General features: G+C 43.7%; 1 protein-coding gene across 1 annotated transcript; it reads left to right on the top strand.

Annotated features, from left to right (window-relative positions):
* Positions 1–109: 109 nt before the first annotated feature.
* On the top strand, positions 110–21,399 carry ctnnbip1 (catenin, beta interacting protein 1). The gene is made up of 4 exons (XM_030119391.1): positions 110–252; positions 9,017–9,131; positions 10,494–10,584; positions 19,364–21,399. Exons 2-4 carry the CDS (start codon positions 9,036–9,038, stop codon positions 19,420–19,422), a joined length of 246 nt encoding a protein of 81 aa, XP_029975251.1. The 5' UTR covers positions 110–252; positions 9,017–9,035; the 3' UTR covers positions 19,423–21,399.
* Positions 21,400–24,197: the final 2,798 nt, after the last annotated feature.

Below are 24,197 nucleotides of genomic sequence, written 5' to 3' on the forward strand. Positions count from 1 at the left end.
ATAGAAGTTTTAAGTGGTTATAAGGTTATAGTTTTCTAGTGGCTCCTTCTGGTCATGTGCGGGTTTGGCTAGGCCGCGGGCGCCCCCGGCGGCCGCTCCCGGTACTGCGGAGAGAGCAGGCGGCTCGCTGCGTTGAGTCAGTCCGCCGTAGCTGTGCCGACTGGAGGGATGTGACCCCGGAACAGGACGCCCTCCTACAACAACACCCCATTCAAACAGAGCACAGAAGAAAGTAAAGCTGGACCAGGAGGGGTAAGCGCCTATCTCTGCGTTAGTTTTTTTTTTCTCCCGCCGGGGTGCGCGGTGTCCGGGGCAGTGGAGGCGGTCGGTGTGTTTGAATCCCGGCGTCTGTGGCGGAGCGGCGGCACCTGGATGGAACTTCATTCAGGCTTTTGTCTGGGGCATGCTAGCCAGCTAGCTGCGCTCGTTAGCACTGGCCGTTTCACAAAGAGCAGCGCCGGTTCGGTGGAGGCTAAGCGGGACGTGTTGACAAATAAACACGGAGGCGACTTGTGTGACACCAAGCGGACGGTGTGCGTGTTTTTCGGCCGCTGTTAAAGCTCCAGATTCGGGTGAAAACGCTCCGGAGGCTCGCCGCTTGCTAGCGGGAGCGCTGCTACAGTTTGAACAGTCTGCGTCCATCACAACAGGAACCGTCCACAGTCATGTGTGCCCATCTGGAGGAGAAAACAGCTCCTGTTGGCTTCAGTCTGCCCTTTTTAAGAGGGAAATGTGCATTTTCTTCATTTAGAATATACAGAATTAATAAAAACGTGTCAAACTGTAGCTCACAGTCTTGTCCGTTTTAGACTCGCGTTGACAATATTGCACGTAATTTGTCATTAAATGAGATTTCTGTCATTTGCTTTTAAATACACAAGGCATACAATGTTTTTAAGTCCAGGCTCATTGATCTCATCCGGTCAGGACAATGCTCAGATAAAGAACTCATTTAGATAATTGCATCTCCAACTCTTGCTATAAAATTAGGTTTTCATGTCCAAGTTTCTTTTTTTTTCCCCCCCCATGTCGCTGACATGGTTCTATTTTTGGATGCTGCCACCCATAGATGCATTGTGCCACCTTGCCTTTGACAGTGTCTGCTTTCCACCCCTACCACCACATGTCAGAGATGACAGTCCCTTTCCAGCTGCGAAGCTGGCACCCGGCAGGCAGCAGGGCACTGATGAGTGCTGCAGCCAGTTGGTGCCTGTGTTTAATTACAGGAGAACCACACTGAATCCTTCTCTAAACTGATGGGTTTGGTTGTGGACCGCCGTATGTCGATGCTGCATCAGTTTGCACACCGCCCGGGCACTCTGGATTTCTGACAGCAGTCACTGCCACTAGTTTACCTCTCTTACTTGCCTCTTCACACTCAGGGCAGGTGGTCTTCACCAGTGGCTTCTCCTCAAGCTCTAAGGAGATGTTATCGTCTGGGTTGAAAGGCTGCTTCATTTCATGATCACTTGATCAGTGTTTGGCACATGGCTTTCTGTCAGCATCAACAAGACCACATAGTAGTCTGTGGTGGCCTGACAGTGTAACTTGAGAGCTGCTTGCTTACCCACCTGCTCAACTTGACAGAGACCACCATGTGACTGTCATGTCTTTTTTAATGGTTTTAAAGAACTTAGCCCTGTCACCATCTTATTCTCCATCAGTGTTTCTTTATTGTTCAGATGCATTTCATGAACGTCATCGGGGAAAATCACATTTCTGTATAATATATCATTGTCTTGGTTTGAGCTCATATCTCATCTAAATGCTTACAAATCACAATTGCGTGGTCTGCCTGACGATGGCTCTTTTGAAAATCTTCTAGCCAAGCCCCCGAGGGACCAGCTTAAGGCTGCAGCTTCTGTTTCAATTCCTTTGAGACACCCTGAGCAGTGAGCATAGATGCTTTGTGATCACTGCCCAGATGAAATTTTTTTCATTCTGCCAACCATGCGCTCTATGATTAAATTACCTATGAGAAACCACAGCATAATCAGGTTGTGTGATTAACATTTTAAAGCGTTACCATAGAAAAAGCAGTCATTTGAAAAGATCAGTAGTTTTATATGTTTCAAAATTAAAGCATTGCAATATAAAATAACTGTATTGGAAGCACGGCCAATTTAAGGCGGTACAGACAGAACTGGTCAGAGAACACTCAGAAACAGCTACGAGCTATGCTTGTACAGTTCAGGAGGATTGTTTGAGTTCATGCCTCACATGGTGACAACAAGACATGACCTACTTATCAATCATGTTTTCACAATCTAGTTCATCACCATTGTCCCCAAATACTGTAGCCATTGTTTTAAACACTGTACATGTGAGGAGACGGCAGCATGCAGACAACCAGGGAGTCCGAGTCAGAGCCTTCCTGGCCCACGCTGTCTGCTTGTTGTAGCAGGACCCCAGGCTGCCCTGACGTAAAGGGAGTCATTCTGCTTCGTGTCAGACAGTTTTCATTAGGTTTGCTGCATGTGTGGATGGGATGGGTGGGATTGTCAGAACTATTGTTTATTTTGTTGTACTAATTACAGGAATTGCAGGAAATTCTGCACACAATTCTGAAAGCTAGTTTTCTGTAATACTGTAGTTGAAAAAAGTCAAATATTTAGTCAATTCAGATTTGTAAGTCTTCTACATAACTTGTGCACCAGACGGCGGGAGCTGCGGAGTGTCTCTTGTGATTTGTACCTGAATCCAGCATCAGCGTGGTGCAGTTGCGTCACAGACTCCGACATGTTTCATCATTTGGATGTGGAGTGAAAATTTAGCATTACATTTTTCAGGAACCCTTTAAACTGATCAATTTGCTATCTAAGAAACAGGCTGATTCTCAAATTAATCGGGACTTGATCTCATTTGTACGCTGTTATATTGCTGTGCAGTGCTGAGGTCTCTTTTCATGTTGTGCTGTACATTACAAAATTGGTATTTTGGTAAACTTCCATGGATAATTAGAGTGCTGTTCTGTCCTGTCAGATTGTTTTAATGTGTTTCCTAACACGAAGAACCATCTGCAGAAACAAGTGTGTAGTAGTAGTAGTGCATGCATGTACCTGCAGCGGCACAGCTGCTCTCCAGAAACAGGCCAGCCAGGTGGTTGGCAGCTCAGCTGGCAGCCACAGCAGGCTTGTAGCCTACTTAAGTTTCCCACACATTTGCTTGGGATGTTGGAGCATCCATGAACTGAAACAAAATAATTTTCCTTCCTGTAGCACTGGATTTCCCCCTTTCTGCAGAGGCCATTGACCTCTGCGTTCACCGTACTTTAAGTGTGCCCGTCGAAGGAATGTAATTTGGAAATTGGACGTCGTGCATCATGTGAGCAGCTGAGACAGTAACAGTGAACCAGGCTGTGTGTGTGTGCAACTGGGCCGGAGCACTGTGGCAGCCGCTGCCCCTCTTGACCCTCAGCAAATGTGGAGGCCTATCACATTGCATGCTGTAATCCCTGGCAGCAGACCCTCATTGCAGTGTGCGGCCCAGCCAGGTCCTGCAGTGGGCTGAAGAACAGTTCTGCACACCTACAGAGACTTATGCCTTCTTTTTTTTTTTTTTTTTTTTAAGTGACATTACTGAATGTGCAATGAAGAAATATTGCAGAGCCAGTCTGACTACTGGAACGCTGTTAATTCTCAACAGTAGTTTTAGCAAGGACTCAGGTCACAACAGAAGTTATTATAACTCATACTGTGATTTTTATATCTTGTTATTTAGACTTTGACTGAGCATGACTCATTGGGTGTGCTCCACCCATCAATGTCTCAGAGGTAGTCAAAGATAAATCTGAAATAACATTTCTATGATATTTGTTTGTATGTCCTTGACTTGGTATACGCGGTTGAGTGCAGCAGTTGTTATTTCCATGCACTCAGTTCAAAAAGATGCAAATTGATATCTTAAAGAGGATTTCTGCCAATGGATTTCGGCAGTTCACACCATCTATACAGTGTCAGATATCCAGTGTCACGCTATGTGCTGCGATGGCGGAGAATAAGATGGGAACGCCTGACGACGATTATCCCAATACGTTGCTCATGTTGACAGCTGTATTGAAATTTAGGTCACTCACAAATTGCACCCACTTTCATGACAGTCAGCATGACTTGGGAATCAATTATTTTTGGACTGTCATGATTATGTTATTTACAAATGATTTAATTATATGTTAGGGCAAATTGAGAGGTTTGTATGCAATTACAAAGTATTTAAGTAATTGTATTATGAAAAACAGGTTAAGTTCCTCTTCTAGTGTTATAATAATACAACTAAGCCTTCCTACTCATAGTCATGTCTTGTAAAGAGAAAATGATTTGACAGTTTGAGCTATGAGGTTCGAGAATGTTAAACATGGAGTTCCAAATATAAATGCTGATTATTCTTATTCCAGTGTTTGGAAGGAACACTGTTATAGTTATTTCAGATATTGCAAAATTGAAAGAAATAAAAGCCTGTGTTTTGAAATACTGGAAAATCAGCTTCCCATACGCATTTCTTAGAAGCTCTCAGAAGTTGCTGCAGGCAGTAGTTAATATTGAATAATAGAAACATTAATAAGGGAAAAGCATATGTTAAAGACCTGTGCTGTTTATTTCCATAACATACTCCTCTTCCATGTGTACAGATTGTAATTTGGAGGGGTACCGAAATTGTTTTGTTTCTCTTGTTTGTGTTTTACTTGCCTTTAGTTTCCTCACTCGAGTTTGGTGATGGTTTAGTTTAAGCAGTGCTGCTTCCAGAGCTTCACAGAGCTTGATGTCTCGACTCAGTCGAACATCACAACACTGACGAGCCCAATGTCGGCAGCGGAAAGAGGAGAGGGGGATTAGGGCCTCGATCAGCATTAAAGAAAAGCCTTTGATTACGTCTGGAATATTACCCGCATGTGTCTGATGCTGGCTGAGTATCCCTCAGGGGGATTATTGTTGAGCCATCCCACCTCCAGAACCTAACATCGAGCACACACAAAGGAGGCTGACAGCATCCTTATTGTGGCTCTTCAAAGGATTCAGGACATGTACACAGAAGAGCATGTACATCAGAATAATGCAATAACAAGCCCAATAGAACACTAACTGCATAGTTTCTATCAGAACACTATCTATACTTTACTTTTTTTTGCTGTCAAGATGATTATTCGTAGTATTCCGCTGTTTTTGCAACTTAATAGGGCATGTGTATACTAATGTCATAATATAAATAAGCAAGTTCCCTTTAAAAAACAAACAGGAGGATGTGATGGAACTGCAACATTTTTCCAGTGTTTCAATACTCCTGGAGTTGCAGTAATTTCAGACACGCAGCAGTTTGGGCTCTTTTGCATTTAGTAGAGAAATTGGCAGTCTGGTGCGTTGGGTGTACACTGATTGGCTGACGATTGAGTGCAATACGTGTCTAATTTTCTAGTAGAAGTAATCACACGGAACACGTTTGCATGTTGAGGTGAGATTAAAAAAAATGCTACACCTGCATTTTCTAGATGTGACAGCTGGACAGTGAACTCCTTCAACTAAAGCTTGCAGCGCCTTCGGTGGTGTGATCAAAACACTCACCAACAGCAGCATCCACTGCCCGCTCGCTTGGCTCCCACAAACACTTTTCTGTCTCCATTGTGAGAATGTCTTTCAGGTATATCATAAGGTTCAGCAGGGATGTGTTTCTCTTTTATTGTCTTGGTTACCATCGTGATTTATTTCACCCCATCTATATGAGTTCCATGCCAAGTGGATTGGTCCACTCTTGTCTCAGTGTCCCTGTTTCCTGTCTGTGTTGGGTTGGGGGAACCTTTCTTTGTTGACCAAACGTGACAAGTGTGAACACACTTTAAAGAGGACCCATAGAGGACAAAATTCTAGATACACGCACGCACTACTATCGATATTCTTGCCATGAAGTGTAAACCACTACACCACCGTGCAGCTCTAGTCCCAGAAGATGCTGCTGAAACGTATCCTTCACACAGTATCATGTCTGATTGTTCTCAGATTCATTCTGCAACACATCAGCAGCCCTCACACACTGCCAGCCTCATAAAGATTTAGAAACAAAGGGCGTCCAGCAGATGGCCACCCCCCCACAGAGTTCTGATTCCAACTTCATGGTTTTAGTCTGAGATTACATTTGGGTAGACCAAACCTGAGTCTGCTGGCGCTCTTAGTGTGACACAGGATTTTGCAAAAGCTGCGTCGGACTGCGTTGTGGAGATCTGGTGCTTTCGAAACAGGTATTCATCATTATTATTTTAATGTAGAGCTTTGCTTTGTTACTGAAAATATTTTCTGCGTAAGCGAGGTTTATTTATCAGTCCAACGAAAGACTTTAAATGTATGTCGATATTCATTCCACAGAAAATATTAAAGGTAGTCATGTCTACAAATCATTGAAATATAAATATAATTCTAAATATAAATTTGTGTTCGATTTGGTCTTTACACACCGGGGCTTTAAATGTTGTAATCCACTTTAAACCCTCTAAAAGCCAATATTGAAAGGTTAGATCTGTGGCATTGTCCCGTGCCTTGTGTGCCAGGTACCCGTGTTCCATCTGCCTGATTGTCGGAATTATAAACATGGCTGAAAAGCTAGTTTGTTCAGCAGGATTGCATGCATGAAACTACTCATTACATAACAATATGCACAATGTTAATCACTGTTGTATACATGTTGCGATCCAGTTCAGTGAGTCCCAGAACTGTAATTATTCCAGTTCTTTCGCTGCTCTGCTGCCCAAAATAGTCCTCTACAAATTAGTCATTCGAGCCCCTTCCAACCTAAAGGAGAGAAAGAAAAACACACAAAATGATGAGATGTCCCCTTTTCTTTTCCTCCGTTTTCACTTCAAGTGACTCACAAACATGTCGTGACAGCACATTTGCAATTCCACCGCGTTTCTACTTTCTACAGCGATTCTTCCTGTGGGATTTTGTGTGTTTGTTCTTCGCTGCAGGTATTGTTGTGAAAGAAGGATTAAAATAAAATTATTTTTCAGGCTGGTAAAAAAAAAAAAAAAACAAATTGCAGCCTTCGAAACAATCAGGAGCCTGAGCAGACAGGGTGCTAAATATGGACAGTTTTCAAACTTCAAAAGCAAACATCAGAGGATCTGAAATGCCTCAGTCTTGAAAGCAGTGGGCCTTTTTATACAGATGATGAATGTTGAGTATAGCAGCCGTATGTCCTGGAACAGACGCTGAAATGGTTACGTTGTCGAGTCCCAAACTATGTCTGAATATTAATGGGTCCTGGTTGTATGTTTTCAGGCTTCAAAGATCTCAAGACAAGATGGTACTTTTTTGGCAATTAGGGTAATTGTGCTCTTCAGTCGTTCTCCTCATCCTCTGCTCTTCATCCAGTCATTGGCACCGGCGGATTTCTTTCCAGTGCGTTTGTGAGGCAGACGTATTGCTGCTCCCGAGCCTCAGCCATTCCTCATGCGGCGCGTCGCCCTGCTGGTGGGTCTTTTCGCCTGGAGTCTTGGCTCTCCCATTTGTCTGAAGCGAGGAGCTTGGAGACGTGATCAAACGTGTCACTGCTGCTGATCTAAAGACCCCCCCCCCCATCCCCATCCCCATACACACTCTCCACCGACATCCTCTCTCCATCACTACCCCCACCCAGACATTCACACTCCTCCACCACCAATCCCCTGAAGGTTTGCTGAGCGACTGAACTGACACCGACAAGCTCTTTCAATCTTTTCATGTGTGTCTCGCGCTCAGTCTTCTGCAGCTCTCCCAATTAAACTACGCCTCACGCGCAGGTTGAAGTGGAAAAACTAATGTATTCGTGCCTCCGTGTTCGGTGTCCTGTCACGGCGTTTTGTGACTGAAACCAACCGCAGAGGACCAACTCAAGTGTTAGTGGTTTGCCAAAAAACAGCCACCAAAGGTTGCTGTAATTACAAAGACTCTAGCCAGGAGCATGGTCTCCAGCTGCTCTGATCAGGATAAATCCACATGCTCACAGTGGCAACCAAATGCCAGCCAATGGCCAACGGTACCCCATTCATCCTCTCTCCCCTGGGCTCTGGAAAGGGGGGACAGCAAGCCTGCTCCTCAATTAAATATAACCCTACATCAAACAGCCTGTCAACATGCATTAGTGGTCCTTTGTATAGATAAGAGGCCAAAGTAAATCGCCAGAACTATCAGAGTCACTGAGGCTCCCGTAGGTTTTTTTTTTTTTGTCAAATTTCCTTCAGGGAGAACAAATCCTGGCTTGCATACTGATATTCCCTCCAGTGGTTCTCCCTTTTTTCCCTGACCATGTTTACACTTTAATTTAGCTGTTTTTGGTGAGTTAATTCTCCTGCTTGTTTCACTTTTGCAATCAGCAAATTTCGGTCGCACACCCAGCCGCGCTGTGTGACTCGTCTCATCGCACGGTAAACGAGATCTAACGTGACAACAGGCGACCTTGATGTGTGCGTGCTATCACAACAGAACCTATCCCCGTTCTGTCGCCTGCTTTAGCGTTGGCAGCTTCTTTTTATCACCTTCTTTTCCCTCCCCCTTTTCTCCCCCTTACGCCTATATTTCGCATCTCTGCAGACTGACTGTGAAAATAGGTCATTAGCTAGATGCAGAATAAGAGATGGAAGCAGGCAGGGGTGAGATCTGTGTGAAAACTGCTATGCAAAATTAATGATGCTGTGAAGTTGCAAACCTGGACTGTGGCTTTGTTGAGACGAGCTGGAAGAGGAGTTCAGACATCAGACATCCATAGGGAGTATATAGAGAATGTATGCAGTCAGTTTTGCGCGTTATAACTATAATATATGAAAGCCTGTCTTGTTTTTGAGTTATCAAGGCGGATAATGTGGGTTGAAGCAAATTTCCAAAGCCTCTTGGTTTCAGATTTTCTTTGGTTTCACACTGTCAACTTGAGTTCAGTGAGACTGCGAGACTTTAACAACGCAACGTTTCAGTATCTCCACCCTCTAGTAACACTGAATGTTTGTGTAGCTGTGACTTTTCACAGCGCCTGTGTAACGTGGATGTGTTTGTGTGTCCAGAGCCACAGGAGCAGGGGGGATGAACCGCGAGGAGGCCCCGGGGAAGTCTCCTGAAGACATGTACATCCAACAGAAAGTGCGGGTCCTACTCATGCTAAAGAAAATGGGATCAAATGTAAGTGCAGCGTTATGATAAACACAGGTTTCTCCTGCCTGTTGCCCAGAAAGTATTAAGGTCATGCAGGTATGATGTTTATGAAGGGCAGAGTGGAAGTTAACCTCACCTCTGTTTCTGTCCATCCGTCCATGGTACATACAGTTTGCTGACTGGGTGAAAGCCAGATACAACGTGGACAAGTCACCGGTCCATCAAAGGACAAACACTGAACGCCTGTTTGCAAAATACACCAGCTCTTTTGAGGTTTCTTCTATTTCAGTGTCAAACAGTCAAGCGAATCTCTCAACATCAAGTCAATCCAAATCACAGCCGTGTTTATGTTAGCATGAGAACTGTCAAGCAGAACTGGCAGGTGTTCTCATACCATTTTGTTATTTCTTGAATCTTTGCACAAGCGGAATCTGTTTCAGTAGTTCACACTGCTACTGTATCTATTTGTGTTGGCTTGTTTGATTTGCTTAGAAGGAATGTGTAATTTACAAAATACAGTAATTTGCTTGAGATGGTGTAAAATTCTATTTATTGTTTTAAATTCAACTCTGTTAAGAATTCTTTCTCTGTTTCTAACTTAGCACACTGAGAACATGCAAACTCCACACATAACGGTCACAAAGCTCAACCCAGACTCGAACCGTTGCGTTACACCACTCCCAAGTCCTGACCTTTTGCAATGGCGGGCTCGGCTTTAAATTCTGACTGCAGCAAGAAGGGCAAAAAAAAAAAAAAAAAAATCAACTAAAATCTTTGATTCAAGTTGTAATGACTTTCTGTGGCTGTTAAATGTGATGCAGTGTGTTTGTCTCAAATGTGTCAATCCCTTCAAGTTCATGGAGCAGGAATTGTCAAAATCAATGGTCCTAAAAGTGTCCAGCGTTATTTGTTCCTAACAGTCTTCACATACCTCAGACATGCATCATCATTTGCCCCCAGTTAACCTTACAATCATGACCAGAGACCAGAAAACACTATTCCATTGTATAGATCTGGGGTGGGCAGCTATTTTCCCCCGAAGGTCACGTGAAAAACGAGGACCGCTCTGGAGGGCTGAGCCATAATTTCGGTTCTATTCTGTTCAAATGGCACATATAATATCCTTTTTATAAAAGCCACTTTGGTGTATGGTTTGTTTTTTTACAAACGGCTTCTTTATATTTATGTTTTTCCCTTTGATAGCAGTGATTCAAACTGCAAAATTTATAAAAAAGTGAAGATCAAAAAATATCGCTGTAGCCTTCAAACTGACAGAAAAGCAGTTGTATTGCTCTTTCAGAAGAGGAAAAATTGAATTATTAAACCAAAAAAAAATGAGCTTAAACAAATGTTCTTACCTAAGTAGTAACTTTGTTTACTGTTCCTCAGCTCACACCGAGTGAAGAGGCCTTTCTCCGAAATTACGCAGGTGTGGTCCACAGTCAGATGAGCCAGCTGCCACAGCACAACATAGACCAGGGTAAGTTTCTGAAACACACACTCTCAGAAATTCACAGTCACCATGCCGTTGTCTTTTTACATGCCAAAAGATGAATCGAGCAATTCCATGAATGTTGTGACAATTATCACAAAATGTATATCTAATTCTTGGTTTCTGTGTCTAAATGCACAAAAAATGTGGATATATGGATGCATGTTGGTGTGAAACGCTCTAGAACAACATTTGCCTACGAACACAGCTCCACGTCTCAAAAGTGGCTCTGAAAACAAGAGAAAATCCCTCCACACACAGTCTGAGCCCCGGCAGGCTGAGCGGCGAAGCCGACTCAGCAGCCCACCAGCACCACCAGATGACTCACAGCGCGCTGGCTGAAAACAAGTGACTCAGCCTCAGCATGAGCGCGTCCCTGGTTTCACCGCTGCTTCCTACAGCTGATCTAAATAGAGGATATTGTGGCGTGTGAAACCTGCATGCATGTTGTTCAAGCACTTTTTTTTTAATGAAAGTGTGTGTGTGTGTGTGTCTTTTGTTTTTTTTTTTTTTTGTTTTTTTTTTTTTTCATATGATGGTTATGCTTAATAGGGACACAAGAGGGCAGTGTGGTTCTTTGTAAAACCCTGCTGCAAGTTATCACAGTTTAGCCCACATGAGGGTGCTACACTAAACCAAATAAATGTGGAAAGACACTGCAGTCACCTGAGATAGCAGCAGTAAATTGTTGATTCTTTTTTTTTATTATTATTATTACGTGCACTTATCTGCTCTTTTCCAGGCTCCACAGAGTCCCCAACACAGTTGTCAGACAGGTGCTCTGCTGCTGGTGCGTTAAAGCTGCCGCAGCTCGCAACGGGCGTCGTCCTGGATGATATTGGCCCCTCAGGGGAGCTTTAAGTCAGGAAAATTGCTTGTGACGCTTCACCCACAGTAATGTGTCAGGTCTCCTTGTCGGCGTCCTTCCTCTGCGAAGAAACAGTCGGCACCGTTTGAATTGGGAGATATATCATTTTCTGTAATTCAGGATGAAATAGTTATTTGGGACTGCTCAGGATGCACGTTGCAGGTGCAATGACTTTGTCGTTTTGTCATTTTTAATGGGATTTTTAAAATTAGTTTTTCCTTCCAACCTACACAAAAATGATCTATATTCTAAAATTGAGCAGAGATGAACGTGCCTCGCAGCAGTAAATACATTGTGTTATTATTACACTGTGTTTCTTCTTCGAGAAGCAGCAGAATGTAAAACATTGCCTCAAATGGGACAGTTTTTATGAAAAACAAAGCACCCACAATGATAGATCAGTACTCATTTTTATTCAGTGATTTGTGATATGTTATTTTTGGAGGTCTGTGCTTTGACGTCGGCAGACTGTCGTTTGTGCTGCGTGCACTTATTCCCTCCTGCTCCATGCCCTTTAGTAGATACAGGACTCCATGTCTCTGCTCTGTCAATTCAGCTAGGAAGAGCCTCATTAATTATAGAAGGATATGACTGGTGAGAGGTTCTCTGAGTATGCATTATACATCACAAAAACAGACACATTTAGTGTCATTTGGCAGCCTGCCACTTCCTCTGTGTGCCAATGAATTATTTGCGGTCTGCATCTCGTCTGAGGTATTGTGATTAGGCATCGCAATAAGGGCTGAGAGTTAATCGGTTTTAAATATTCAACGATGCGCTGAAGGACAGCAGTTTGTAGGTATCGGCACACTTCGGATCCTTTGAGGTGGTGCAAAGAGGCCTGGTTGCGTGAAGAGGGAAGTCCAATATTTGATCTCATTTAGACATGGTAATCAGGTGGAAAACAGATGAAAGGAAATGTTTTATCATGCGGCGGTAAAATTGTTGTAACTCGCAGAAATAGACTTCAAACAGCAAATTACCATTGAAACCAGTGAATTTGATCTCAGCGAAAAATGCTGTCAGTTATTACTTAAATTTTATCCAGGCGCATTGATGAAAGCTTATTGTAGCTGATAGCATTCAAATCTGTGAATCTAGACAACTTTGCAAACTATAAGCCACAGGGATGTGTGAGTAAGTTCTGCTCATCTGTTTTGTGGTTCATTCTGTCACGGCAGTAGTTTTCCCTTCACCCTGCCGTATTTAGCGTCAGTACTGCCTGTCCCTGCTCAACAGCACTACGGACACCTCTCATGCATCTGACCAGCAGATTCTGAGAGGATTTAAAAAAAAAATTCTCTTTGTTTAACTTTTTATCATTTTTAAGTAAGTGTATTTGGCAACTTATGCATTGAATATTTCTTTGTATTTCCTGCTAAAATAGCTGTGATCTTGCAAGCTCAGTCAACGATACATTTTCATGAATGACTTGCACTGTAGTTGTTATGCATGTCAATTTTGTAAAGAAATCCTTCTTCAAATCAGAAAGTTTTTGAGTCAGTGTCACTGCAGGGATTCATAGAGTTTTGATTTGCCCCCCCAAAGAGATTTCTTGCCCTCCTCAGTGTGTAAAATCCAATCCACTTAGCCACAGCAGTGTGAAATTGAGCATAGTTTCAACACGCTGATGCAGGAGGCTTCTGACTCTGCCATCCTCCAGGGTACCGGTACGGAGCATTAGTGTCACGTGTCACGCAGGCCCTCATTGATCATGTGGCGACATGCTTACAGGACGGTGTGGGCCGCGATGACGCAGTGAAGGAGCGTTCCTGCATCGATCTCTCTTCAGCCAAGTCTGAGCTGCGGTGAAATATTAAATGAATGTGTCAGAGCAGGAACACACTGGGCGCTAATGTGCTAAGTGGGAAACATCACCGGGGTTACTAACTTAACATAGTCTAATGAGGACATGAAACTGCAAGGCTGCCGCCGTCTGATTTATGCAGGAATGTCCTCCGTCACATCTGATTGGACCGAATCGCTCCCTCACACTTATTCACTGTCAAAGATTTTTTTATGGTTCTTCAGTGTACAAAACAAGAGAGAGCTCTATAGCAGTGTGTATTACCGCTGTTATTTCACATTTATTTAATGGCTCACTGCATTTGCATTTCAGATGGTTTTAATTGGCTGATTACCATATACACGAATACAGAATTTTGTTTTGAAATTTTAATCAAGATGGAGAGAAAATCTCAGCCAAAGGCTCTAGATCTAGGATTTTCTGTCTCTAATCTGCTTCCATATATACTTGTTAAGGATGTAGTTTGATTTTGAAGGCATAGTGGAGTATTGTGGATCCGGGCTTGAGGTTTCTGCTCTGTTTGACCACTTCGTCCTTGAACCATTGTCTCTTTCTGACATTAATTGAACAGTTATGATAGTGGGACTTTTCTGTGAATCAGTATCAGTGGTGAACTGAGAATTCTCTCTAGCTGACGTTGTATCATCTCTAACAATATTCTCAGAGCCACACACGAAGCTGCTTTTCCCAGACTTATTCTGATTTGATAAGGAAAGTTCACTTCTCTGCTGCTGAAAGATTTCAACAAAATGAGGAGGACGAGGAGGAAGAGGAGGGGTTGCCATAGCAGCCTCAGCGTGTCCCAGGAAGGCTCAGCCTCCCTGCGGGCCTTGGTGGTGTTGTGACGTGCTGCATGCACAAATCGGAGCAGGTGTCATTAAAGAGGCCTTAAGGCGAAGCTGGAGTGCTAATTACATAGGCGGAGTGTGATGCTTCACTTCTGCCCCCCTCAAACAAACTCAGCCTCTCTGCAGCGAGACGTTCCTGCAGCCGGACACAAGCGACACACCATTGAAACACTTAATATGTAATTGGTTTATATCGGTGCGCATCGCTCCTGCTCCAGTGGAGAATTTGTCTACCACTGTCCATTTGACAGCTTGTCTTTTGTCGAGTTAACGTGACCGAAGTGACAGCATGAAAACAATAAACTGATGCAGAGTGAAAGTAAAAGTGACAGGTTCACAGTGTTTGGTGAACATTGTGAGCTGGACCACACACTCTACCCCCCTCCTCCACATGCTTTTTGAATGGCGATGGGGGCTCACTTCTTTATCCCCTCAGCTGACCCCGCACAGATTGTGACCTTAAAAGTGGTGGGTGCTCCGTCAGATCCACGCAGCATTCATCACACCGAGTCTGGTTCAGTCTGGAGAGACGCTCCAGCTTTTTGTGCCTCCCAACTTCAAACAGACTCCCTCTGGATTGATTCACAGCTTTCTCTTCCCGAGAGGTTTCAGAGGAGCTTTCATATTTTGATCTTAATTTTAGGCGAGACACATATTGATTTATGGTCTCTAAGAAGTGAGAAGAAAGGCCGAGTGAGTGTGAGGCCGCTCACGTGTGTTCACTGCTGTTCTTATCGGCGGGATGAAGCCATGATGGCTGCTGATAATTATCTATTAAAACGTGAGCAAACAGACCAAAGTCGGTCATTGGTGTGATTCAAGTATGGGCTTTTTTTTTTGCATTCTCCCACCAAATTTTCATTAATTTTTTGAAAAACACATTTGTATAGCTGAATATAAATAAAGCATATTTCTAATATATTAAATTGATTACATAATTTGGGTCTATTTCTAAAGACCTATCTATTTGAAGTAAAAGCCTCTTCATAGTACGCCTCTGATAATACTTTTCAACCGCAGCAAAAAACACCAAATCTTTTGATGTGAAAGTCCTTCAACTGAGACTATAAATGCTGCGCATGACCTTGATTAAATTCATAATGTGACCCTCGCACTCTCGCTCTGCCTGTGAATTTGCGGCCCTGCTTTGTTTCATTTTGAAATTACACATTTCAGCTGAGTTTCCGGTCCGCCAGTGAAGCAGTATTACTGATACTGAGTCGATCTTTGGTCGATCCAACACACCTCGTCATCACGATGAATCCAAGCCTTTATGTCTGTTTGCTGGAGTTGTGTTGTTTTGCCCCATCGGGCCAGGACAGGTTTGTATGTGTGTGTGTGTGTGTGTGTGTGTGTGTGTGTGTGTGTGTGTGTGTGTGTGTGTGTGTGAGTGTGTGAGGTAGTCGGCTGGAGAGTTCAAGAGAATGGCAGCGCCGCATTATTACGAACCAAAAGCTGTTTGCTCATAGGCAGCAGCACGGATGATGCAGTCTGATTTTTATCTGTCGCTAGGCAACAACGTTGAGGGACCTCCATCGTGTCGGCCTCGGTGTGTGTGTTTGTGTGTGTGTGTGTGTGTGTGTGTGTGTGCGCGCGCCTGGGCGAGGCCTGAACATGACTCTCAGGCAAAGTGCTCAGATATAGCCCAGATCTCCACTCAGCTCACTGGATGTATTTCGAGAGACGATCCGCTGGTGCTTTGGCTCGAGTTGCTCCGTGTCCTTGCTCCGAACTGCCCGGAACAGGAGGGCGGATGCTTTTTACACGGCGGCAAAAATAAATCTGACTGATGTTTATCAAGACAAATGAGCGCTATCACAAATCACTGCGGCAAAGAGAGGATCTTGAACAGCAGTGCTGTTGAGCAGACGTGTAATTCAGACCTAGTTTCTATCGTGCGAAGTTACATAATTGTCTCTTGTTCAAGCATCATTATCCCTCCGTACTGTCTCAAAGCAGATGAGATTTATGTTATTAACTGGAGGAGAACAGCGCGTCTCTGCCAATATTTTCATACCGTTCTGAATGCTGATTCCTCTCTCGGTGCTGCTTCATACTGCTGGCTCTTTTCTCTTTTCTGTGCCGCCGCCGGAGTTTTGGTAAACCAGCGAGCTCCCAGGGGAGACAGGCACTTGAAAGTTCATATTAGATTGCCCCTTCCCCCCCTCAAAACGTCTTGATCTTAGCCAGCTCTGGGATGACCTGAATGCAGTTCAGAAACATGCTAATTATTTTCCCAGAGCGATAGCCAAACACCAAATCCTGCGCGTGGAGGGTCTGTGCCGTCTGACGAGGAGGGGTCCGCCTTTTGTACCAGATACATGTGGAAGCTCACAGTCTGTGGCCTACTTTCAAATCCCCGCAATAATTAAATCTAACAAGTTCCTCAAGGCTGCGGCGAAGAACAGCTTTTTATAGCAGCCCTGCACAAAGTGCTGATAGGAACTCTTCTCCAACGTTATTGAAGGTGTGAAGCTCGGTGTTGATGATATTTTTCCTGCATGTCAGAAGTATTTATATCCCGACATGATCATGCTTGATTGTCACCCAGGTGTCATGTTTCTCTTCCTGTTTGGGAGGATTTTGTGGGAGTTCCCACTAGACTTGACCTGAGCCTCCTTTTTGACAACTTTTTTGACTCCCTTTTTGTTTGTTTCAAACAGAAGCAGTCAGAAATATTAATCACATTTACACTTTTACTCAGTGCATCAACTGTGTAAAGCTTGGGTCACTTGATTCCTCAGTGAAGTCCTCAGATTAGTCTTGCATGCAAAACACAGTTGGATATATGATTAATGGAACTGGTATTGTTTTATTTCATGTCATCTTACTTACTCACCAGAATTGGAAGATGTATGCTCATTTTCCAAAGGCGAGGCTGTGTCTGCAGGTGTGGGCCGACCCACAGGACTCGATGAATCACAGTCGGCCACAGACTAATGAACGATTCCTTGTTAAACAAAAGCCAGCTGACAAAGTGCTATTGTGTAGCTGGCAGGATTCATTAGTCGACTCAACCCAGAGGAAGCTGTAATTATCACTTAGTCCTCATTAACTTGGTAAAACCGAGAGAAGCAGAAAGGAGAACAGAAAGAAATCCCATTTTGTGTACTATACATTATTTCACTGTCTTTTGCTTTCTTTTGCTTTGTACCCATTGATTTTCTCTCTCGCTCTCTCTCTCTCTCTCTCTCTCTCTCTCTCTCTCTCTCTCTCTCTCTCTCTCTCTCTCTCTCTCGCTCTCTCCTCGGCTTAGCGAGTTTAATATCATCAGCTGGAATCTGGTGTTGTTGACTCAGAAAATCCAGCGCCTCACAGCCTTTGCTGCAGCAGCAGAATAGATTGAATAGTATTGAAGCCTCAGATCTGAGCGTTATCGGGGCAGAGCAGGACGCTGCTGTCAGCGGGCCACTCGGCGCGCCACACTAACCCCGTCAGGCCTCTGCGGCGGCAGGCGGCAGCTTTCCACACAACAGGTGAAATTACCTGCATGCACCCAAAGGATTTTCATGGCGGAGGGGGGTTTCCCCCAGAGGCTTTGTAGTCACAGCTGACAGGATTTACAGGATTCTGACAGGATCCGAGGACCTGTAGAAATAAAACCGTCTCGCTTCCCACTTTGAACTGGAATTTGATTTGGGCGAGTGCAGCTCAGAAACATGTCGAAAACTCACGGCTTTTCACTCTACATTCAGACGGGTCAGTGGCGCCCGGGGTAAGAAAGGCGTTTCAGTGTGGAGCGAATCCCTGAAGACAGTAGATTAGACTCCGAGTCCTCCTGAGGAGGAGCCGCACAGATGTTGGGATGTCCGTCTTTTACACCACTTTGTCCAAGTCACAGACACGCAGACTCCACACTGACAGAGATGAGTTGGAGTTCTGTTCAGAGCAGCAGCTTTGCTCTCAGTTATCTGACTTAAATTTGTATCCTTTACAATCCTCAATAAACCGCCTGTGTGTGCAACGAAACCCTGACTCCGCCTCTGTGGCTCCGTCTCAGAGAATTCCACAACAGGTGAAGCATTTCGGCCTTATCAAAAGAAAAGCAGATTTTAAATGACATGGTCCCAAAAATATCAGATATTTCCAATCGATATTGTTACTCTTTCTTCGTTTAACCTTCTAAATAGTTATTTAATTCCTTCTGCATCAATTATTCATCACTTCTGAATTAGTTCTTTGTTTCTCAATTCTTATACCATCATAAACGTCTTTGATTCTTTCTGAATCATTCATCGTGTTTTATAAAGTCAAATCAGAAGGTTGGCTTCTGTTTCCTCTTCAGCTTTGAGTCCGGCGGCTTTGAAGTGCGGCCGTCAGATTAGTATTCCTAACCGGAGCTTTGGCTGCGCACTGCTCCGCTCTCGACACGGTGATGCAACATTTCCACCTCCTTGCTCCTGCGGTCTGCGGTCTGTCTCACACACGCCCGTCTGTCACTGCAGCCACTAAGCTCTTTCTGGACGTCCGTTCTCCAGAAGACATGCTGTGAGCCGGTATGTTGGCTCCAAGCTTTTGTGGCGAGAAACATAGTTTATGGCGCACCAGCCCACTGAGTGTCACCGTGTTGTACCTGCACGTCCAGCGGTGGCGTTTCGGCTCTTGTTGAGATGTTTCTTCCTCCCTCCCTCCTCGCTGTACAGGTTCTTCACTCTGGCTCAATTTGCTGGGACAGTCAGTCCTGAGCCAATCAGCTGTTGTTTCAAATTGACACCGCTGGCAGATGATTTTGTTTTTTCACTGTGAAATAATTTCTTTCACATCATTGCTGCAGAGGTTTAGACCAGGCTGGTTCCATCTGTCACTGCACAACAGGCGCTGATCGTTGACATCTAATCTCGCCTGTTTGATTGGAACTTTAAGTTTTAATGTGTGATAAATGGAAGCCTGCAGAATTTTCTCTTTTACTAATCTGTGCTTACTGAATGCTAAATGTCAAGGTCAAACCCTCATAATATCTGCCTGCAGAGTGAACATATTTCACAGCAGATAAATCGTTTACGTTGCACAAACGGTACTGAATGTTTCAAGCGTCAAACCCATTGACTGTGAAGAGTGCCCACCACGCTCCAACCTCCAGTTTGTTAGTTTGCTTTCTTCTTCCTCTCAGACTGGATTCACGGTCAGATTTGTTGTTGGTTTTCTATCATTAATAAACATGAAGCCGTGCAGTTTATTCCCGCTGTGGTTTCTTGGATTCCCTTCATTCCTGCTGATGGTTCCCGTGTTCTCCTCTCGTCTCAGGTGCGGAGGACGTAGTGATGGCGTTCTCACGGTCAGAGACGGAGGATCGGCGGCAGTGACCCTGGCCCCCTCCCACACACTCACCCACACACCCACACACAAACACACATTCATACAAACACACACACACTCACCCCCCCCCCCGTCCCGCACGTGATCCACTGCAACATGAAACTCCACACACACACACGACACTGACGAGCTCAGGAGAAAAGGGATGCCCGGGAGGGACAGAGGAGGAAGGGAAAAGACTCAGAGGTGGTCCGCCTCGCTCTCCAGCCGGCCTTTTCCAGCCCGACTCCTCCTCGCACACGACGGCGCGCCATCACCTGAGATGCACTCAAGTGGGTCACTGTGGGCTGAAGCCTTGGTAACAAGGCAGTCAGAGAAAACACTCATATTGTGTGAATGATGATCAAAAATAGTTTTTTTTTTTTCTTTTTTCTTTTTTTTTTTATTTCATTTGTCAGGGAGGGCTGGAGGGGCGGTCTGGTTTTATTTCGTACTGTTCTGTCCTTGTCGAGGCTTTAGGCAGTGTTACGTGTATCTGCTGCGGCCGCTGGAGGAATCCGCCAGGCGGCCTTTGACTGAAGCAAAGAGAAATCCAGTTTTGGTCAAGCAGCGAGAGACGATGAGAGTGTGTTAGAAGAGAGATGTTTAATTATTTCTGCCCACCCTAATCGGGCTAATTTTTTTCCCCCTCCCTTTTTAAAAAGAAAAAAAAAATGAGTTGCTGTTTTATAAAGGCGTTTGTTTTGTCCATCGAGGGGGGGCCTCGTTTATAAATGCACAATACACACGGGTCGGGATATCTGATCTGCTGTGTTTCATATCTGCAAAAACAGGAAACACTGAAGTTGCAGTTAGTAAAACAGGAAAAACAAAGGATTAGAAGACACTTTATTCCGCTGTACGTGTTTATTCAATCATGTTGACGCTGTAAATAGATAATGGACAATTAAATCTAAACAGACCATTTGGTGGTGCATTGACAGACACTTAGAAACGCCTGGCCTCAAAATGTTTTTGTGCAGTTGAAGATTGATAGATAAATGGTCTGAAATTCAGGTTTGTCTTCACTTGAATCAGATCAGGGCTGGTTTGTGCAGCAGAAGAAGATCCAGTAGCCGTCTTCTCCGTCGCGTTGTCTGCATGCAAACGACAACAATGCATCCGATTTCCTTTCTCTTTCCATCCTGTCAGAACCGACAGGGTTTACCTCTCATGGCCTTGACTCCGAGGCTGTTTATAATAGCAAGAATATAAAAATGAAACTACCAGAAAGTAGTTGTGATCTCACCCAGGACTACAGACAAGCTTCACTGCTTTGCGTTGCATTTTCAGAAAAACACACAGCTACGATACTGAAGAACTGCCAGGTGTTGACAGTTAATGTTTCCAGAAATTGTCGCTGAAGCGCTCACCCAATTGTACATTTTTATAAGGTTCACAGATGGAAGACTTGCTGTGTTTGTGGTTTTATAAATGAGGCCCCGCTTGTTGTTCTGCTGCTTTATTTTGAAGCCGAGGCCGTCGAGAGTGCAACGTCGCCTTCCTCTCAGAGGAGAGCGTCAGAGTTAAAGACACTACCGGATATATTCACGTCAAACATGAAACACATTCTCCCCCAAGAAAATAACTGGTTTTGGGTCATTGTGAAATGTAAAACCTTCTGTTTTTGTTTTTTGTTGTTTTTTTTTTCTTTTTAATCTGTACAGATCATTTCGAAAATTAATTTAGTGTGCCAATTGTATTTTTCTTTTTTCTTATTTTTTTTTATCTGTAAGATGACATTAACCGTTAAAGAAAGAGATGAGCTTGTAGTGTAATTTATTGTTTACAGACACCCTGTTTCCTCAAAAGCATCGATAATGACGGATGATCAGTGAGCCGGTGGAAACCTCTTTGCTCCTAAAGTCACGCAAACTGTCATTTCTGAACAAACTGCATCTAAAAGCCTGAAGCCAAACATGAGAACTGTGCTATTTCTGGCTGTACTGCATCTCTTGCACTATCGTCATTGGGATATTTGCAAAGAAAAACAAAAAAAAAGCATCTTACATTTTGATATGTAGCAGAGACTCTGTTTAATTCGATGGATTTGACAAAAGAAACTTTATAAACTAATTTTTGTCTTGAGAAAAAAAAAAACATCCGCTGTGGTGATCAGATCAACTGGAATAGCTCCATTTAACAGACAATTTGTTTTTTGTCTTTTTTTTTTTTTTTTTTTGTTCTAGTGACATGCTCAGTATTTAATGTGTCTTGCGTACAGTCGGTTAACTTGTATAACTTAAAAAAAGAATTGCAATGTTTTAAAGCCAAGCATGTCTGCCTTGTGGTTTCTAACATTCATTCAGTCCAGGATCATCATCATCATCAAAGCCGCGCCGCATTGACCATCGTTTGTACGTTCTCCACGTTTTTGGAAGCTCTTAGCTCTTTTTGAGAGTTTCTGAAAAAGGAATCTGGGTAAGTGTTATCCATGTTGGCAATAACGTCTGTTCGAATGTCCTCAACAATCATCGCAATGTAAAATGGCCAACAGATTTGTCACTCTGTCTGCCAATGAATTTTGTCTTTTTTTGTTTTTTTTTTTTTTACATTATTTGTCTATGCATTGTTTTGATTGTCTTTTCTTTTTTTTGATGGGGGTGTATTTTTTTTTTCAAAAAAAAAAAAAAGGTGTCTTACTGTACATTTTTACCTATCAGGGTTGTTCTGCAGCCTTCATTTGAGTTGTGAATGAGTGCGCGCTTGTGTATATGTGTGTACGTGTGTGGGTGTGTGTGTGTGTGCGCGTCATCCAACTTGCTACCAGTTTTTAATTTTCAGCATGCTGCTGAGTGGAGACTAGGATCGTGTATGTTTTTACTGTGATGAGCTGACGTTGCCTAATTGTTTAAAAGTTTTTTTTTGTTGTTGTTGTTGTTGTGTTGGCTTTGTTTTTTTTTTTTTATGTTCCCTCTCGGTCGACATTGATTAGTTGGTTTATTTTGTATGGCTGCTGACCATGTTTTGACTTAATGCTTCCAAATCCTATACCAACTGAACCATTAAAGAAATTTTAAACAGTGAAGTGCGTGAAGCCGCCTTGTTGTGTTTGCCAGTGACCCGGGTGGATGAGAAGGAAGCGGTGTTCACTGCAGTCATAATAAGGGTAAAATCATTTCTTTATCTGCAAATGAAGAAAAAGTTAACCTTTTGTTCCAACTGATAAGTGAAAAATGCCATTTGTAAACAAAAACAAGAGGGGAATCTGAGATTAAATCTTACATTTTTGTGACGCACCCACACGAGACATCAAGCCTGCAAGTTCAGTGTTGACTCTGAAAAGTTACTTTCCTCTTTTATGGGCCTTCTAGCACAAATCCTTCGATGTGCTCAGGTGAGGATTTTGTGGAGTCCTTCAAATGAATCATTTGACCCAGTTCATTGCTCAATATTAATCTTTACTGATATTGTGCTATTCTGTTTAGTAATTCTGTACATAAATACGTCTGAGAAATACTCTGTGATGCTTCAGAATTATATATAATAATTTACCATTATTACAGAAATCACCAAACATTTTGTCAACATTCTGCTTTTGCTTCAAACCCAGGGTAAATCATTTAGGCACTCTCTTTTTTTTTTCTTTTCCCGTGTAACAAATTGATTTCTATAAACTGATCCTGACAGTAATGTGCAACCTTCCCGTGGCAGCGGTGACTTGGACGTTTGTTCACAGACGTGTTCTTTACCTCTCCACCTCACACCAACCCGCCTTCATGTCAGCTGGTAACGAAAGGCAGATGTTGGAGTTAGATGCTCTTTGGTGACCGAGCTGGAAACGGGACTCCGCTTTCCTGCGTTAATGACGAACATCTGCTCAATGTTCGCACACACACCTTCATTCTCGGACACATAGAGAAGCCCTGCAGTTTAGCGGCGTCCTGCCCGGGGAGCAGCACGCCAGCTGTTGGGGTATCTTTCCACTGTTCGTACAGGAGCTGTCATTCGGAGAGATTAGAACTTTAGTTTCCCCACCAGAACAAGCTGTTTTGGTTGCTACTGTGAGATCACACTTCTACGTTCTTGAAATCCACTATTTTGCAGCGGCCGGCCTCGATCACACACGGGAGCGTCTGCCGAGACGCAGAGCGGGGCGTGTGAGCGTGGCGCCGCCGGCCCCTCCTCTGACAACTTAAGCTCCTCTCTCGGTGTCCACGTGAGCCCCGATGTGCTGTTTATCTGCTGTCACACAGATCAGATCCAGGGCTCAGCGCTCAGCGGCCGGCCAACTGAGAGCTGCCACCAGCACTGCAACACCATGTTATGCAACTGTGTGTGTGTGTGTGTATTCGTGTGTGTGTTCCCTGACAAGCAATCCTGGAGCGGTTCACACACTGAGGATAACTGATTACAAATGATAAAAGTGAACAATGAGGGTTTGTGTCTATCTGCTGAGTATCTAACGCTGCATTCAGAGGAATCTAACGTTGAATTCATCATTTTCAAAAATCAGGCTGAAACTCTGGCCGAATGTCTTCCGAGCAGTGAACAGGACGCGCAGATATAATTAATGTTCTGAATGATTCTCCGGTTTTAGGAAATCCAGTTTTAAGAAAAATGTGTCTTATAATATCAACAATACAACTGTAGCTTTGCGAAGACACTGGTTTGGCAAACATTTTACATTTTTGTGGGCAGAAAATAAAAGCCGCTCTGATATCTTCTCTGTGAGCGTAGCGGAGCCGCCCACAAGGCCCCGTGGAGATTACAACCAACTAAGTATCATAACATCATGTCAGTCCATTCAAGTACATCATTAATAATCCCTGGAAATACCACA

This window comes from Salarias fasciatus, chromosome 20 (assembly GCF_902148845.1).
Source record: "Salarias fasciatus chromosome 20, fSalaFa1.1, whole genome shotgun sequence".
NCBI classification, from domain to species: Eukaryota; Metazoa; Chordata; class Actinopteri; order Blenniiformes; family Blenniidae; genus Salarias; species Salarias fasciatus.

Coding starts and splice junctions, on each gene's coding strand:
- ctnnbip1 (XM_030119391.1), top strand. CDS start 9,036: ATGAACCGCGAGGAGGCCCCGGGGAAGTCTCCTGAAGACATGTACATC. Junction 9,132..10,493: donor TAAAGAAAATGGGATCAAAT/GTAAGTGCAGCG, acceptor ACTGTTCCTCAG/CTCACACCGAGTGAAGAGGC. Junction 10,585..19,363: donor ACAGCACAACATAGACCAGG/GTAAGTTTCTGA, acceptor CTCTCGTCTCAG/GTGCGGAGGACGTAGTGATG.